Source organism: Trematomus bernacchii, unplaced genomic scaffold (genome assembly GCF_902827165.1).
Source record: "Trematomus bernacchii unplaced genomic scaffold, fTreBer1.1, whole genome shotgun sequence".
Taxonomy (NCBI): domain Eukaryota; kingdom Metazoa; phylum Chordata; class Actinopteri; order Perciformes; family Nototheniidae; genus Trematomus; species Trematomus bernacchii.
The window spans coordinates 3,023,508-3,040,207 of record NW_022987625.1 but is presented as its reverse complement, the minus strand read 5'-3'; the positions used below and the strand labels follow the sequence as shown (position 1 = coordinate 3,040,207).

Here is a 16,700-nt window from a genome sequence, read left to right as displayed (position 1 = left end):
GCTGACATTGTAGTTGATATATTTAAACGCTAGCAACGTAGCTTAACAAAAAAAAAATTCCGACCAAACTAAGGTCTAGCTCCGTCGGTTAGATCGGTAGCATACACGCTACGCCAGCTATAATGTAATTACGTTTCGCGACTGACCGTACGGTAAATCACCAGGAGTATACGGTCTATGACTATTTCGTGTGTGAATGCAGACATTATCCAGCTATGAGGAACATGTATGTAAGGCGATCTGCTAATATTGGAGTTGATATATGGAAACGCTAGCAACTTAGTTAGCCCAGTTAGCACTATGTCAATGACTTAGGAGTCCGGTTTACACATTTAACCAGTCGTGGTAGATACCTTGTTTGATAAATACACAAATAACAATGCAAACTTACAGGTTGTGTACCCGAATCTTCCCCTGCTCCAAACGGTCCAAACAAGCTGTGCATATCCGGCCTCAAACTGGGCAATGTTTTGGAAGCTTTCGTCTGTGAAATGCCGGTTCTTCGAACCTCTGAAGGAACAGTGTTAAAAAGAAATTTCAACCACTGACTTTGTCGTGGTTCTTCCGTCGGTAGGACAAACAGCTCAGATTTCTCCTCACATTTCAGGAAACAGGTCCTTGGCAGTGGCATGACTGGATCGATTGTGAACTGAACCAGAGCTTCCAACAGTAAATGTTAGGCTGGCAGAGGGTGCGGCCAGCGCCGCTGGGTGTGGCCATAGCTCTTCGGGATTGGTCTATTTCGTTCCGGGTACCGCATGACATCAGGCCGTACCCGGAACTAAATGGAAGACTCAAATGGGCAGTGACGTATCTCCAACGAGGCGTTTTGGGGAGGTATTTTCTGTGTTAGAGTTTTACTCGCTACAGGGTGTACTTTGAGGGTTTTGACTCTGCACACCGTTTACATGCATAAAAACCTTTATAACACACAAGGGGACGGGTAATAACCGGAAAAGCATGACATGGGAGCTTTAAAATAATACTTCTGCATACAGTATGTGACACTGTGAGTGTTGCACGGCCAGATACGGCTCAAGAAGCTGACTCAAATAAGGAAATATATGATACATTATGATGTGATATGATATGAATGATAATGGGACACATCGACGTCTGCACTCACAGTGCCGCGGACTGTACGTAATGTTACTTTGATCCGGTTACTTATGTTGTGGCAGATATTTAAGTAAGCTTTCTTAATGCTAATGTTATAATAGTCAGATTGCTCTGAAGATGAGAGGGGATATTCTATACATTTTCACGTTCACACAGTCAGTTGCAGTGGCGAGCCGTCAGGGCCCTCTGTGAGGGCCTAAGATATTCCAAAAAATAATATTTAAAAACATTAAAAAAAATAATATTTTTTTTAAATATATATTTTTTTAATATTATTTTTGTTATCTTTTTCATTAGTTTTACCGAAAAAAAACTTGATTTAATTGTATTTAAAATAACATTTCCAAAGAAATAAATCCTTCGAATCTGCCTGTTCATTCTCTGTTTGAATGTAGGGGTTACATGAAAGAAGCTGTCTGGCCCTCTCTGCGATTCACAGAGGGCCCGCTATAGTAACTGAACGAGAGAGTAATGTCAAATGACAGTACAATTGACCAATCATATCTTCCCTCTAAATGGGTGGGTTTTATTATCGCGGACATTATGACAAGTTCCGCCCGCTGTGAAACTTTTCTTGTTTCCATAGCAACAACAACTTCCTGTCAACAGCGTGAACTCGCCTTCAAAATAAAAGCATGCCAAATTACACTTAAGACATACAACGGCAACGAAAGTAAGAAACACAATGCAATATCATTTTCAATGTCAAAGAACACAAATTGGGTTCACAGGTGTTGTTTTGTGTGGTAGAGGGTCGCTGTCATTGATGCGTTTTGCACCCTGGGCCGTTGTTTTGATATTCCGCTGAAGTATACGCTGTGACGTAATAACTATTTTTTTTTCTTTTTTCGAGGGTGGGGTGGGGATCAGAGGGCCTAGGTATAAAGCTCACGGCTCGCCACTGGAGTTGATTTTTGCCGGCCGTCTTTCCTGCAACGGCAGTTTTTCTGTATTTCCTCTATCCTGTAATATGACTTGATAGCTTTAAACTCCGCACACGGAGCTCTGATTGGTCAGCAGGCGGTGCTTTCACTGAGTTGATCTCTTAGCCTGCAACCTAACCTCCTCCCGAGGAGGTTAGCCGCTCAGCATAAGTTACCATGGAGATCTAGCCCGCTAAAAAGAGAACCAGCGTCGTAGGACCGGAAAGCCCGAGTTTTCCCTGAAGTCAGCCGGCTAAGCGAAAATCCGGCTTCGTAGTACAGGCCTCTGCAGCACATTGGTTACACATGTAAACATAAATACAACAGAAAACAAAATAGGACGTCATACAACATCATTTACAGGGGTACAATTTACAAACCTATTCACAATGACAGGTACCAAGAGTATCAAATATCATTTCATCCAGCCAAGCTTTAAAATGATGCAGGGGAACCAAAATGCTCAGTTATACTCTGTTACAAGTAAATGTCCTGCATTCAAAATGTTACTTAAAGGTTTCCTATCATGCTATTTTTAGGCATATATTATGGGTCGCAGATATATAACAAAAATATAAAAAACATGTCTATGATGTGTTTAGCTCAAAATACCAAACAGATCATGCATTTTAGACATCCCTCATACCCCTCTATTTCAGCCCGGTTAGACAAGTGCTGATTTTGGGTCCTTAGCTTTAAAAAAGAAAAAAGAAGAAAGAGAGGTGTGGTGGCTAATGCCTGCTCAGAATTCTACCGAGAGATTCTCAGCTAAATGATGCCGGGATGAAACGCCATATCATGTTCAAAACCACATCAAGGATTATTTCTGAAACAGTATGGAGCTCAAATGCTTTCTCTCTCTCGCAGGTTTACCACAAGGTAGTAGGCTACTCTCTCCAGTACAGGTTAGCTCTGAGTGTTAGCAATGCTTGCTAATGTAAACACAGACCATATTACGTCCAAAACACGTTGTGCATTGTTTCTGATAGCAACGTTTCTGATAGGGCCGTGGGCGTAAAGCCAGCCCACATTTCAGATATTACGTCATATCGGACGCAAATCTGAATCAGCTCCGTTGTACCTCAGTTTTTAGAGATTTGGGTACGGAGGAAAAGAGAGAGGGTTTTATTTTCTGACACTTTGTGAGTCTCCTGACACACCGGGGACACATATTTATGTATAAAAGACATCAAAAAGTGCATTTTGCATTATAGGACACCTTTAAGTAAAAGTATAAAAGTATTAACACCATATAGTTAAAGTACCAAAAGTAGTCATTGTGCAGATTGGTCCATTTCAGAATAATATATATGATATGTTTTATAATGATTGATCATGAAAGTGTTCTCAAAGCTGGTAAAGTTGCAGCTAGTTGTAATGACTTTGTATACTGCAGGGTAGCTTGTGAATTGACTCCAGGTGGAACTAAAGTTTGATTTAACACTTGATTATATTTCACATCATTCATCCAGATCTGTAACTAAAGGTATTAAATACATGTAGTGGAGTAAAAGTACACCATTTACCTCTGAATTGTAGTGGGGTAGAAAAAATAGCATACAATGTAAATACTCAAGTAAAGTACAAATATCTGAAAAGTACTTGAGTAAATGAGTTTAGTAACACCACTGCATATGCTACAGTGTTCATTCATTCCCCCGCACCGTGCGCCCTATATGGATGCAGCGCACCAGAACGCCTCTCTTTAAAGAGTGCAGTAGGCATACACATGCCGCGTTTTTGCATATTCAAATCCACTGTGTCGGTCGCCATTTCCGGCTGTGTACTTAGTTGAACGTTGCCTAGTTTAACTTTTGGAACGCACTCAACGCAGCAGCGCGCACTGCTTGTCAAGCGATGACGAACAAGAAAAACAAGGGTGAACACAGGGACCGGTGCGCGTCACCGCAGAGGAGTGGAGTAACTAAGTAGGCCAACATTTACTCAAGTACTGCACTTAAGTACAATATTGAGATACTTGTACTTTACTTAAAGTGGACCTATCATGCTATATTTAAATGATATATTGTAGGGCCATACCTATATAAGGTATATTTATACGTTTCTGTTTTCAAAATACCAAACAGATCATGCATTTTAGCCATGCCTCATTTCGCTCTATGTGCTGTTTGCTGTCTACGGGTCTGATTCTGCTGACCACGCCCCCCTGCAGGAGAGGGGAGACGTGCTCTGATCAGCTGCTGGGCTGTCAGAAGAGGGGGAGAAAAAGAGATCTCCGTGTTTTATTATAGAGAGTCGTTATTCATTTGTTTTAAATAACAAAGAAGACCTTTGACCGGCACTTTTCTAATTTTGTCCGGAAGATTTAAACTTTAACGGACATCTTGACCTGCGAAAGTAACTGAAACTGAAACTCTGCCGCACGGTCCCCTCGTTCCTTGGAAGAGGCGGAGAGGTGGGTGTTTGTCATCTGCTGGTGGACTAACCGGAGAGAATTACAGTGCTTGCCTCGACGGGGAGGGATTGCATTGAGCAATCCCTCTCTGCAAGCGTTTGCAGCGGGAGCAAACGCTTGCCTCGGGGAGGGAGAAAAAAAGCCAGAGCGGAGAATAAACAGAAAGACCTTTGACCGGCACTTTTCTAATTTTGTCCGGAAGATTGAAACTTTAACGGACATCTTGACCGGCGAAAGTAACTGAAACTGAAACTCTGCCGCACGGTCCCCTCGTTCCTTGGAAGAGGCGGAGAGGTGGGTGTTTGTCATCTGCTGGTGGACTAACCGGAGAGAATTACAGTGCTTGCCTCGACGGGGAGGGATTGCATTGAATTAAAGCAGCGGGAGCAAACGCTTGCCTCGGGGAGGGAGAAAAAAAGCCACAGCGGAGAATAAACAGAAGGGTAACCATGGTAACTATGGGCGGGAAGTCTTCTGCGCTGCTTTTGTGGCAGACTACAGCGCCACTTACAGGCCTGGCATATGTACTACAGCGTCTCCAGCGCTTTCGAGCGGTAATGGCCGGCCGTGGCCCAACCCCACATTCCCCTGATAGGTGGAGAGTTGGCCCAATAGCCGTAGCGCCACTTCTGTGACGACATAGAAGTGTTCAAATCTGGATCAGTTTTGATCAGATCCGTTGCAGCCCCTTTTTTAGAGATTTGGGTATGGAGGAAAATAGAGAGGGTTGTGTTTTCTGACACTTGGTGAGTTCCCTGGAACACCGGGGACACATATTCATGTATAAAAGACGTACAAAAGTGCATTTTGCATGATAGGTCCCCTTTAAATATTTATATTGTATACTACGTTGTACTTCTACTGCACTACAATTCAGAGGTAGGCTACTTAGTGTACTTTTACTCCACTACATGTATTTAATACCTTTAGTTACTTCACAGATGTGGATGAATGATGTGAAATATAATCAAGTGTTAAATCAGACTTTAGTTCCACCTGGAGTAAATTCACAAGCTACCCTGCAGAATACAAAGTCATTCAAACTAGCTGCACCTTTACCAGCTTTGAGAACACTTTAATGATCAATCATTATAAAACATATCATATATATTATTCTGAAATGGACCAATCTGCACAATGACTACTTTTACTGTCGCTACTTTAACTCTATGTTGATGCGTATACTTTTACTTGAGTAACATTAGCAACAGGACTTTTAGTTGTAACAGAGTATTCCTACACTCTGGTACTTCTACTTTTATTTATGATCTAAGTGCAGCGGATACTGTCAGACTTAACTATAATGCTTTGCGGATCTGGCTGCAGAGTTAATTGACAGCTGTTTCATAACCTTCAAAACGAGCTACAACTGGGCGCATTCACGCATGCGCGCGTCATGGGTACGTTCCGGTTTTTATACACAAACAAATAGCACCCCTGCATATGACGCACAGCACAGACGCACTGCAGGTGCCCTATCTGTGTGAGACCCCCCCCCCCGGCCCTCTGGACGGTAATGGTGCAGTTCAAGTTTGCAGATGGTATGGTTCCTATTAGTGATGTAAAGGGGGTGTAATGGTACAGCCCTCAGTCTCCACCAATGGAATTATGGGCTGGGCTCAACACCCATTTTCGGGGATCTTCTATATAACCGGCGTAAATCATCCTATCGGCTTCATCCTGTTTAACAGTTATTAACCTGCGCGCTGCTGCTGATCTGGAGATACTTTTTGTAGAACATTTTATGACGTAAGTACAAATATTAATTTTCAATGTATGGTCTTACAGTACACAGATATTCTAGGGATGGAGATGCATAAAAGTTAAATGCACGCTGTTTGAGAATGTTGATGTAAATAGATGTTACAGATTGAATTGGTTTTGCACAACAATTCATCATTTATTAAAGACTTGAGCGATTCCGTTCAATTTGCTCTCCTTGGGCTTTATAAACATGACTTAAAAAATACTAAAATGTTGACGGTCTAGCCGGAATTTAGAAAAATATTCTGCCTGAGATTTCGATCTGATAATAATCTTTGAATATGCAGGATCAGATGTGATAATTAGCACAACTTTGTTTTAATATATTTTTTGAATGCATGATGCAACTTTTAATAACACTTTTGCAATTTGACATCAGCATAACCAAATACAAATGTTTGAAGAAGCATGCATTCCCATAATACACGTAACATTCCCCCTCAACTTACCAACTTCAATAAAGGTACAGAAGTATTAGCAACACAATTAGCCATTAGTATTAACAGTATAATAGCCTACTCATTATGCAGAGGGTTATATATATATTTTTGGAATATGCTTTTTTTTGGTGTTTATAAGTGATTCAAGCATGTTGAAGTTGCAGCTGTTTGAAAGGGAGCTAGTTTTACATTTAATTTATAAATATTTATTATATTTTACAATATGATCACATGTATGTTAAATGTTAATGTGTAATAACTGACAGATACAGGAAGTGCAGCCTAAGGTACATTGTTTCCTTCTGAACTGTAGTTGGGAAGTTTAAAGTAGCACAACGTGGAACACTTAAAAGTCTAGGTATCTTTTGAGTAAACGTCCATTTTCTTCACCACCATCAGTTCCAGGATGGAGAACAAGTCTTACTTGGTTCAGATGAATGGCAATGGAGTCCACAACAAGAGCATTGAGAATGGTAAGAGCCTGAGTGGGAACGGAGTGAATGGGAAGGACCTCCACCACGTCAGTGTGAGGGGTGCTCTGTATCCCAGCAAGGCCAAGAGTCGCAGGCAGAGGTGGGACGTGAGGCCCTCGGAGATGGCCAACAACACGCTGAACCCCATCAGAGCCATCGTGGACGGGATGAAGCTCACCCCCAACCCCGAGAAACCCATGATCGCACTCTCCATAGGTGAGAGGGCTTCTGCATGATTCAAACAATCCAGAGATGTCACTGTGTAGCTTGAAGCAATGCCAGTTTTCAATGTGTACTTAATTGTATTTATCAATAAGCCAACATGCAGTGAAACTCTTTTCGGGTGAATCTCATAATGTGTGACTATAATCAACAAATAATAACTACCCCCTTAGATTTCCAATTAGTTTTTAGGAGTACCAGCTTGGTTGATTGTAAATACAGATCTTGTCTTTTTATCTTTTGGAGTTACATGGTTTTTTAGACATGTTTTTCCTGTCTTTCCAGGACTAAGTTTACTGATTTATGACATTTGTTCAATGCAAGACTCTTGGGTTCTCTTGATATTAATTGATTGCTTATTGTCACATCCGTTCCCAGGGGATCCCACTGTGTTTGGAAACCTGCCTACAGACGGGGCAGTGCTGCAGGCCATGAAAGACGCCATAGACTCCCAAAAGTACAACGGCTATGCCCCTTCTGTTGGTGAGTCACAGTAGGAAACACCTTTGAATGCACAAAGATTAGAAATGTCATTTCAGGTTGGCTGTAAAATCAGGTGAGACGTTTGGTTGTGTTACAGCTACATTAGGGTAACCCACATGTTGTCACACTATGACTTGTGTTGTGAAATTAGGTAACCAGAAATGGCCTGATGTAAATCTCAGGAGTGATGAGGACCCACTGAATCTCTGTTTGCAGTACATTATTTGCTCTGTCCACCTGCAGGTTATCTGAAGAGCCGACAGGCGGTGGCCAACTTCTACAGCTGCCCCGAGGCTCCGCTGGAGGCCGAGGTGCTTATTCAATCAGATTCAATCATAAATAGACCTGTAGTCCGTCAACAAGAGTGCATGTCTTGGAATCTACTAGTCAGTGGTGGAAATAGTATTCAGAATCTGTACTAAAGTAAAAATACTAATACCACACACTACATTTCAAGTAAAAGTTCTGCGTGGAGAATGGTACTTAAGTAAAAGTATTTGAGTATGAATAGGACCATGTAATTAAAGTATTAGAATTAAAAGTAAAAAGAAAAAGAAAATAATTAGTATTTAAGTATTTTAAAATATAAAAAAATCAAAAGCAGCAAATCTTCACATTTAAGAAGCTGGAACTGTTAAATAGTTTTGAACAAAAATGTTTTAAATTCCTATGAATTTCCTGTTAACCCACTCATGGTTTTAGTTACTCAAATATAATGTTAGATGGTTTAATCTATACCAAATAATCGTATTTTAAAAGTTATTCCTAAGTATTTTGTGTCAAATCTGTAAAGAAAATGTAGTGGAGTGAAAAGTACAAAATTGGCTTCCAAAATGTAGTAGAGTAGAAATATAAAGCAGCATACAATGAAAACACTCAGGTAAAGTACAATTACGTCAAATGTGTACTTAAGACCAGTACTTGGTGGAATGTAGTTACTTTACACCACTGCTACTAGTAACTGTGACTCCATCATGGTCAAAGAATAGAAACGGTAGTGTTGTTAAGCATTGATCTTTGATTTTGGTGTCCAAGCTCTTGAAAGTAAACCCCCCACCCTCCCCCTCTCCTCCAGGATGTGATTCTGACCAGCGGCTGCAGTCAGGCCATCGACCTGGCTATCAGTGTCCTGTGTAACCCGGGGGACAACATCCTGGTCCCATGCCCGGGCTTCTCCTTATATAAGACTCTGGCTGTCTCCATGGGCATAGATGTCAAACTCTACAACCTGCTGGTGAGTATATAGGAGGTTAAATAAACACCAATGTTTATTTAATCAATTCATCAATCATTACAAGTTTTCAAACATCAAAAATAAGACATTTGTCTCAGGGGACTTCACGGTGTCAACAGCATTCGACACCCTTTTTCCTTAGACCCACAACGTACAATAAAGTAGTCCCCCACTGAAACCCCACAGTGAACAGGAGAAATGGAAGGAACCAACAGAGGAGGATCCCTCTGTAAGGACAGACAGACGTGTGCACAGATATGTGTCGTGTGTATGGATTCAAACAAATAGTACAATTACAGAAAAGACAATCCATATGAAAAAAATTATAATGTGAACATATATAAAAAGATCCAGGAGGATTTCCAAAGGCTTCCAGGTGCTAGCAACAAGTAGGTGAAAGACAAACACACAGGACATAAGTTCATACAAATAGAGAGAGAGAGAAATAGGAGAGGAAGGGTTAGCATTGAAAGGTACAAAGTGAAAGTCACCCGAAAGTCTAAGTCTTTGGCAGCTAAACAAGGGTCTGGTTCAATGCCAGCCTGGACCAGCCCTAACTATAAGATCTATCTTCTTTAACACAGACACTTCTTGTTACAAAATAGGAGTATTCATGTCTTACAGTGCTTTTGATGAAGAATAAAGACTCATAGTCTATAGGTATTTATCCACCTGGTGTACTTATACATCACTAGATCAAATGTTCTCTTAGTAATCGTCACAAGTTTATTTTCTCTTCACGTCATGCCATTTCTTATAAAATGATTGTAAACCATTCAAAGCAGCTGTTTTGAGAAGTTCACACACAGTGTGGTAAGGCCGCTGATGGGAGGAGGATGTGAGCGTCCTACTGTTATATAAAGACATGGAGAGAAACCGTTTTGGACATTTCGTAAAGAAATAAGAAAATTGTGGAATGGGAATTGTAAATGTTTTATGTTGGTGCACGTCACATATGAATCATTTTGGTCAAACGTTGGTTACACTGAATGAGCACCCAAAGGTTCAAGGACCTGAAGGTGTTATTTTCATGAAGAATAACGTTTCTGTGCCCATGACAACACACATGTTTGATTGACAGCCGGAGAAGTCATGGGAGGTGGACCTTCTACAGATGGAGAGCCTGATCGACGAGAGGACTTCCTGTATGATCGTCACCAATCCATCCAACCCGTGTGGCTCTGTCTTCAGCAAGGAACACCTCCAGAAAATCATCAAAGGTACGTGCCCGTCCACTCTGCTTCAGTATTTAAATAATGAAGAGCCCTTTAAAAACGTTGAATAAGCATCCGAGGAGTTGAACATGTACTATCATATACATACAGCATTTGCCTCGTCTTACAGAAACAATGAAAGCATAGGCGTCATTTGTACTGAGGACACTGTGTCATGTCCCCGCCACTTATGGAAATGGCCAATTTTGTCCCCACTACTTTGCATTAGGATCATTTGTGAAACATATTCTGAAAATAGCATGCACAAAGAATTGTACACAAGAGTGTACATGTACAATCTGGACGACGTGAAGCCCATGAATGAAATGCTTCTTGTTTTCACAGTGGCCTCCAGACACTGCCTCCCCATCCTGGCTGATGAAATCTACAGTGATATGGTGAGTGTCAGGGTTTGGCCCTCTGGAACACCAGCGAGGCACATTTTTCAGCACAGTGACAGCAGAGGTTGTGCTGCATTTGGTGGTATTTGCCCTGGCTCTGGGGGGTGGGTGGATCAGCACTTGGGGGATTAGGGGCCATGTGCTGTGAATCAGCAACCAGTAAGGGATGGGCGGGGGGCATGGGGGTCAACAGGTGCAAGCAGGCAGTGGGGTGGGCCGGGGTCACAGCATTTTACACTCAGGCTTCAAAGTGCTTTATATCTCTCCTACACAGAGATATAAAGTGGAGTTTATTTTAAAATGTCAATGAAAACTGAATCCTGAATACCAATCAAATGGAAACTCAATGGAATAACATGAATTTGAATTGAGTTGCTATAAAACTATATTTGATCATTATTTCAGTCCTCACAATTAGTTTACTTATGGCGCAGTTCCACTGCAGCGCGGAGCTCGCTTTAAGCGTGCCGTGTCGTGCCGTCCCCTTTTTTGGTTGTGCTTCCACTAGGCCAATTACCGGCGCGGCACGGCGCGGGGCCACTTTTTCACCTCTTTTCTGGCCCTAGAAAATTGTGGTTCTATCGGGGCCAACAAACAGGGCTGAGTCGGGCTGAGTATGCTAAACTAGAGAGAGGAGCGCTGGCAAGAGGGCTAGAACTACAACAAGATGGACATATTTGACCGTGATTTAATTGTAATACACGTTTCAAAATGATGCCGAAGTAACAACATACTGATACCGGTTAGTAAAAACCATGAATTAATGCTTTGACAAGTCTGCAGACAGACGGCAGGCGAAAAACCTTTTAAAATTCGTGTGTTCTGAATGGAGATTGGCTAAGCTAACGCAGTATATGCTCTGACCGTCCACACTCACAACAACGGCCTATACAGACATAAATAAAGCAGCGACTGTATTCACCATGACACAGGCAGTCTGTGGTTTGTACTTGTTTAACTTTTGTCTAGTTTCTGAACATATGAGGAGCTGTGAGCTCTGAGTGCTAACAGCTAACGGCTGTGTTGTGTTTCTGGATTTCTCATTGAAGATGACGTCACGGCTCCGCCTACACTGCGTTACTATAGTAACTACCCCAGTTCCTAAACTGTAATGGAAGCGCAGCATGAAGTGAGTCGGCCCTGTTAAGGCCCAACGCGGCCAAGCCGTACCGAGCCGTACCGAGTGTGGCCGAGGCCGACCGTGTAGTGGAAATGCGCCATAAGACACACACCTGGTCTTTGAGTAAGCAGCAGAAACTAAAGAGACAGTTGTTGTTCTATCCCTTTAAAGAGGAACATTTCCACATATAAATGTTGACCATCAGAAAAGAACATTGGCAGTCCAAAGAGTTGGCATCAGTGTCGGCCTTGATAAATCTGTACTGGCTGAACTTTAGTCAAAGGTCATGCAAACATGTAAACACACACGTGGGCAGGCGGCTGAATACTGCTGCAGATACGATAACAGTGGAAATGATTTTGATTGAGTAGTGATGGATGCATGCTGCTACAGTTTCTACTAGCCACCTCTGCTTCGATAGTGCTCAGTCATGATAATGCACTCACACAAAATCAGAACATTGTTGCGTAATGTTCCAGGCTTAAAAATCATGTTTACTTCTCTGTTACCTCTGATATTAGGCTCTAACATCTGGATTTAGTCCTGTTCCACTCATTTGAACCGTATTTGGAACAAACCTCAATTGAAGTTGCATATTCAGCAGTCATCATTTACTTCAGAATTTTAAAGCTAAAGTTTACCAAGTGATTTTATCACACATGTCCCCAGGTTAAAACCAACCTGTTGGATTGTTGATTGGTTGAGTAAAATGAAAAACAAAACTGCCATTCATTTATGTAGTTATTTGTTAATTCTTCCATTTAAGAGCAGATCTGTGTGAGTGGTTAATGATAGGCTTGTTCTGTTGATAATTAGGAGCTCGACATTAAAATGGACAAACATAGATTTGGTCTGTTTAATCAACAAAGTGAGGCTAATGGAGAAAAACACTTAGAGGTTAGGTGTTGCTAGAGGTGGGAGGTCAATAGAAAAGTCAAAGGAGTACTGGAGAGAGAAGAGTAGAATACCAGAGGAGAAACATTCTTACAAAGCTACAAAGATCATGCGCCTGTCATTCGGTTGCACACAGATAAATGGATGCTGAAAGCCTTTACTCTTGCAAGTGGAAAAGTTTCAAGTTGGGGTTGTTGGTGTTGTTGGGGCTGTTGGGGTTGTTGGGTCGTCCCCCCCCCCCCATCCCCCCCATCTGACCATGTCACATTGAGAAAAAGCAAGCCGACCAGAATGACTCGGCACTTTTCTGGCTGCATGTGTTTGCAGTTAATGCAGATGTTGTGTTTTGGTGCAACAGGAATGGTGGAGGAATGGGGGCGTGTGGGGGGTGGGGGGCTGAACTGGGGGTGTGGTGGGGAGGCCTTCACTTTAGTACCTGGATGTTAGGAGGGGAGGGGGCCGGGCTGTCTGACACTGCCTGTCCCCCTCCTCCAAAAGACCCTCAGCAGTGAATACATTTTCTCACATTCGCTCTAGTATCTAGTACTTTTTATTTTGCTAGCTGCCATGGACACCTATTGCACTACTTGCATATATTTTGTACTGTTGTCATATATTCATTAATTCTCATATATTCACCGTTTAATCTACCAGACTGCTATTTTTGAATATTTACTGTTGTGCCTTTTTTATAATTTTTTACATTTATTTTGTGTATGTGTGCATTTATACATACGGTATATGTATGTATTTGTTATATATTTGAATGTTTGGGACTGTGGGAAACAGCACTTGGGCCTCCCTGTTTGTACCACACACACAGAGATATTAATAATAAAGTTGACTTTGATTAATGTTTTTAACTTAAATGTTTCACTCTTTCAATCGTGTCAGCCAGTGCCGATGTATTTGGACTGCAAGTGAATCCCCCTGAACATCTTCTGCACTGATCATAATATGTTATGTTATCCTACACATACTTAAGTAATACTTTATACCAGAGGCAGGGGGCGGGGGCGCGAGTTTATCCAGTTCAGAGAGACGGAGCCCAAAAAGTGCTTTAAGTTGGCCGTGCTCAGCAGGCACATTTCAGATGTTCATTTCTGTTAAGTCATTCCCAGCCGTCTGGCCAATAGGACGCGGGGCAGCTCCCCGCTCAGCGTCTCAGATCCAGCTCATTTTAATGAGAACCAGCTTTCTCTCTGCGGCTACTTCACCCCCCCCCTCCTTTCCTCTTCTTCTGTTGTTGGTTTCTCCCTCATCTGTCACAAAGACAGTGGTTTTACATTCTCTAAGCGGTAAATAAGCACGCTAACATGTTAGCCATATCCACTTGAAGATATCCTGTTAACAGCTTGTTTTTATTTTAATTCAATTTAAATAGCTTTATTAGCATGACCATAATGACTTACAGTATTGCCAAAGCTTTGGACAATTGCGACATCTATACATAAATACACATCGTGAATGTACTGTTACATTTATACACATTTTGAACAAATGCAAGAACAACATGTTTTCTTTACAAGGAACACAATAAACCTTTTGAACATGAGAAACTAGAAACATTTGAAAAATTCCTTTAACAAAAATGTATAATTGTATTTCATTTATTTTATTTAATGACTTGAATGCCTTGCACGCCATTATTAAATCTACATGTCAAAATGACAGCATCCATTAAAAAAATGAATATTATTGGAAAGCAGCATGAAAACTTCATCACCATCACGTGCACTATCACTGTGCATGATGCTGACCCGTGGCCGCGGATGATTCTGTCACCTAAACATATTTTATTTTGCTCATTCTTGTGTCCACAGGTTTTCCCAGGTTGCAGCTGTTCTTCCATGGCGTCTCTCAGCAGTGACGTTCCCATCCTCTCCTGCGGGGGTCTGGCTAAGCGCTGGCTGGTCCCAGGCTGGAGGATGGGATGGATCCTCATCCATGACAGGAATGATGTATTTGGATCCAAGGTACGTCGTTTTGTTTTTACAGTTTCTCCTTTTGGAATACTGTATAAACACTCCACCAGTGTACTGTCACATGTTCCTGACTGACATGCAGTATGCTTCCTCTGCAGATTCGACAGGGTCTGGTGAAACTCAGTCAGCGGATTCTGGGGGCCTGCAGTATAATCCAGGGGGCCCTGGACAGCATTCTCAACAACACACCTCCAAGCTTCTACAGCAAAACCATCAGCTTTCTGAAGGTGCGTAATATTACATAAACACTGTATGATTTCCTGCACACACATGTTTGGCAGCTGAGCTGACCCTCACCTGAATACTGCTATTTGTAAAAAGCCCAACTACTCCACCTTGCCATGCATACTTGATGAACTTGCATGAACTTTACATTTTGAGTACCATTTTCATACTGTGCAGCATATAATTAGAAGCACTTTATACATTTAAAAAAAATGTATAGAAAATGTTCTCCCGCGATTAAATCGTCCTTTAAACATAAGTTCAATGTTTTTATGTTTTTCTTATATGAATGTTTTTCACCCTCAGACCAACTCTGAGATTTGTTTCAATGAGCTGAGCACCGTACCTGGCCTGAACCCCGTCATGCCTTCAGGAGCAATGTACCTCATGGTCAGTAGGAACATTTACTCAATTGAGTTATTTTAAGCATGTCATTTCAGGGTTGTTGATACATCATTTTTACCTTATATGTATTTGATGCAGGTGTTTAAAAGTAGGATTTTAGAAAAGTTTAACAGTAAAAAATGCACGTGAATCATCATTCTATAGTAATTTACGACATATTTGTAGAGGTTTGAATATGAATTTGCGGTTCTTATAATGTGTGTCTAGGTGGGGATTGACATGGATCGGTTTCCAGACTTTAAGAACGATGTGGACTTCACCGAGCGTCTGGTGACCGAGCAGTCGGTCTTCTGTCTGCCTGCTTCAGTAAGACACCTTTTTCTGTCAATATGTCGAAACACTTGCATTTAGAATAAAATTAAAACCCGTTTGTGATCCTTTTCATGCCTGAAAGTAACCGCGTTGTGTCCTCACCCAGGCCTTTGAGTACCCCAACTACTTCCGCATCGTGGTGACAGTGCCAGAGGAGATGATGGTGGAGGCCTGCAGTCGGATCAGGGAGTTCTGCAAGCGCCACAATCGAGCCGGCAGCACTGAGAGCACCGATCTGGACCATTGAAGCTGCAGGGCAGGACCAGGCTAATGCCTGGATGTTGTTGAGACCAAATGATGGAAGATTTGTCTGTCTACCCACAAACTGAGCTGGAAGCAGCTTTGAAATCTCATTCCACCGTGTAATGAAGTAAAAGTACTTGTGATGTCAAACCTGTGTTAACAATTTCATCACCGTGGCAGCAAAAGCTTAGATGCAACAAATTGGATGGTCCCTTGATGGTGTAATCTTTTATATAAACCATATGAAATAAGCTTAATATTTATATTTTATACAGGCAACGCATATACCTTGTTCTTGTGTATTTATATAATTTGTGTAACGCTTTGTGTGTAATGTAACCTCCTGCAGTGCATGCTGGCTTCTTTGCTCCCACAGTTAGGTGAAGGAAATATATATTTGACTATCCATGTTTTATAGACGTTTTTTGATAATGTTCTGTATTCTTTGCTTGTGATAGAAAACGACTTTCGGCATGCTCTCTATCGTTATTTGTTATATTTGTTTGTTTATTTTACTTGATAAAAACATGTTGACATGACTCTGAAAGTAAGTATTTTACACACAAAACACACAGACCCATAGAGGAGTGTACTGGTACCAGTGGTGGAAAAAGTACTCAGATCCTTTACTTAAGTAAACGTACTAATACCACAGTCTAGACATACTCCATTCAACCCGGTATCACGGCAAGACGTGAACATGTGACGATCTACCATGCTGGGAGACGTGAATATGTCACGGTCTCGTCCCTTCAAATGTGACAGTTACACGGTATTGTTAACATGGCCCAACCAGTGGAGAAATACCCGGAAGTGCCAAGCAAATG

General features: G+C 41.6%; 1 protein-coding gene across 1 annotated transcript; it reads left to right on the top strand.

The window, feature by feature from the left end:
- Window positions 1–5,999: 5,999 nt before the first annotated feature.
- tat (tyrosine aminotransferase) lies at window positions 6,000–16,412 on the top strand. The gene is made up of 12 exons (XM_034132873.1): window positions 6,000–6,207; window positions 7,062–7,351; window positions 7,736–7,840; window positions 8,084–8,151; window positions 8,916–9,074; window positions 10,156–10,294; window positions 10,634–10,686; window positions 14,527–14,679; window positions 14,787–14,915; window positions 15,220–15,303; window positions 15,526–15,624; window positions 15,737–16,412. The coding sequence occupies exons 1-12, from the start codon at window positions 6,203–6,205 to the stop codon at window positions 15,875–15,877; spliced, it is 1,425 nt and encodes a 474-aa protein (XP_033988764.1). The 5' UTR covers window positions 6,000–6,202; the 3' UTR covers window positions 15,878–16,412.
- Window positions 16,413–16,700: the final 288 nt, after the last annotated feature.